The 1,671-nt window shown below is 47.8% G+C and overlaps 1 protein-coding gene across 1 annotated transcript in view; it reads left to right on the top strand.

Moving 5' to 3' along the window:
- CATSPERD (catsper channel auxiliary subunit delta) overlaps positions 1-1,671 on the top strand; it is a 69,575-nt gene that overhangs the window by 22,633 nt on the left and 45,271 nt on the right. Inside the window, exon 6 of the mRNA XM_011943621.1 lies at positions 542-609. Within this exon, the coding sequence (XP_011799011.1) occupies positions 542-609 (68 nt within the window). The remainder of the gene's footprint in view (positions 1-541; positions 610-1,671) is intronic.

Genomic DNA, 1,671 nt, shown 5'->3' on the forward strand with positions numbered 1-1,671 from the left:
GGAGCTTGCAGTGAGCTGAGATCCGGCCACTGCACTCCAGCCTGGGCGACAGAGCGAGACTCCGTCTCAAAAAAAAAAAAGAGATGCTAAAAAGCATCCTACAATGCATATGAAACTCCTCGCAAGCGAGAACCATCTGCTCCCAAATTGCAGTAGTGTTGAGGTTGAGAAACCCTGTTCTAAACTTTTCTCCAGGCTGGATGCGGTGTCTTATGCCTGTAATCCCAGCACTTTGGGAGGCCAAGGCGGGTGGATCACTCGAGGTCGGGAGTTTGAGACCAGCCTGGCCAACATGGCGAAACTCCGTCTCTACTAAAAATGCAAAAATTAGCCAGGTGTGGTGGTGGGCACCAGTAATTCCAGCTCGGGAGGCTGAGGCAGGAGAATTGTTTGAACCTGGGAGGTGGAGGTGGCAGTGAGCCACCACTGCCCTCCAGCCTGGACGACAGAGGGAGACTCTGTCTCAAATAAGTAAATAAATAAACTTTTCTCCAAACTTCAGGGAACTCATAAACATTTCAAAATTATATTTTCTTTTCAGGTATAAAACACCCAGTTACACATGTTTCTGGTGATAATTGTTGTTATACTGGAAGTTTGTTTTGTGTGGTAAGTATAAGTGTATAATTGTTCATATTTTTTGCTCCCCTCTGAACACAAATAATCATGAGTAGAAATAAAGGCTGGACGTGGTGGCTCACACCTGTAATCCCAGCACTTTGGGAGGCCGGGGCAAGAGGATTGCTGAAGCCCAGGAGTTTGAGACCAGCCTGGGCAACATAGTGAAACCCCATCTCTACAAAAAATAAAATAATTAGCCTGGTGTGGTGACATGTGTCTGCAGTCCCATGGCAGGAGGGTTGCTTGAGCCCAGGAGATCGAGGCTGCAGTGAGCCATGATTACGCTACTGCACTCCAGCCTGGGCAATAAGCGAGACTGTCAAAAAAAAAAAAAGACTTGGGCATGGTGGCTCATGCCTGTAGTAGTCCTAGCACTTTGGGAGGTCAAGGTGGGTGGATCACCTGAGGCCAGGAGTTTGAAACCAGCCTGGCCGACATGGCAAAACCCTGTCTCTACTAAAAATACAAAAAATTAGCCAGGCATAGTGGCATGTGCCTATAATCCCAGCTACTTGGGAGGCTGAGGCAGCAGAATCGCTTGAGCCTGGGAGGCAGAGGCTGCGGTGAACTGAGATCGCACCATTGCACCCCAGCCTGGGTGACAAGAGTGAAACCCCGTCTCAAAAAAAAAAAAAGAAAGAAAGAAAGAAAAAGAAAAAGGAATAAGGACAGTGTAAGGCTTGAGACTGGGTCTCAAGAACTTGGTCAGTGTCATTTCCTGTGGGCTCAGAGCACGGCTGGGAGATGGAAAAGGTTTTGGGGATGTTTTCAGATCCACCGGCTGACACACTATAAATACATCCATCTATAGTTGATCTTTGAACAATGTAGAGGTCAGAGGTACCACCCTCCACCCCACACCATTGAAAATCCAGAGGTAACTTTCGACTTCCCCAAAACTTAATTACTGGCCAGGTGCGGTGGCTCATGCCTGTAATCCCAGCACTTTGGGAGGCTGAGGCGGGCAGATCACAAGGTCAGTAGTTCGAGACCAGCCTGGCCAACATAGTGAAACCCTGTCTCTACTAAAAATACAAAAAAATTAGCCAG

The sequence above is a fragment of the Colobus angolensis genome, unplaced genomic scaffold, assembly GCF_000951035.1.
Source record: "Colobus angolensis palliatus isolate OR3802 unplaced genomic scaffold, Cang.pa_1.0 Scaffold22, whole genome shotgun sequence".
Classification (NCBI taxonomy): domain Eukaryota; kingdom Metazoa; phylum Chordata; class Mammalia; order Primates; family Cercopithecidae; genus Colobus; species Colobus angolensis.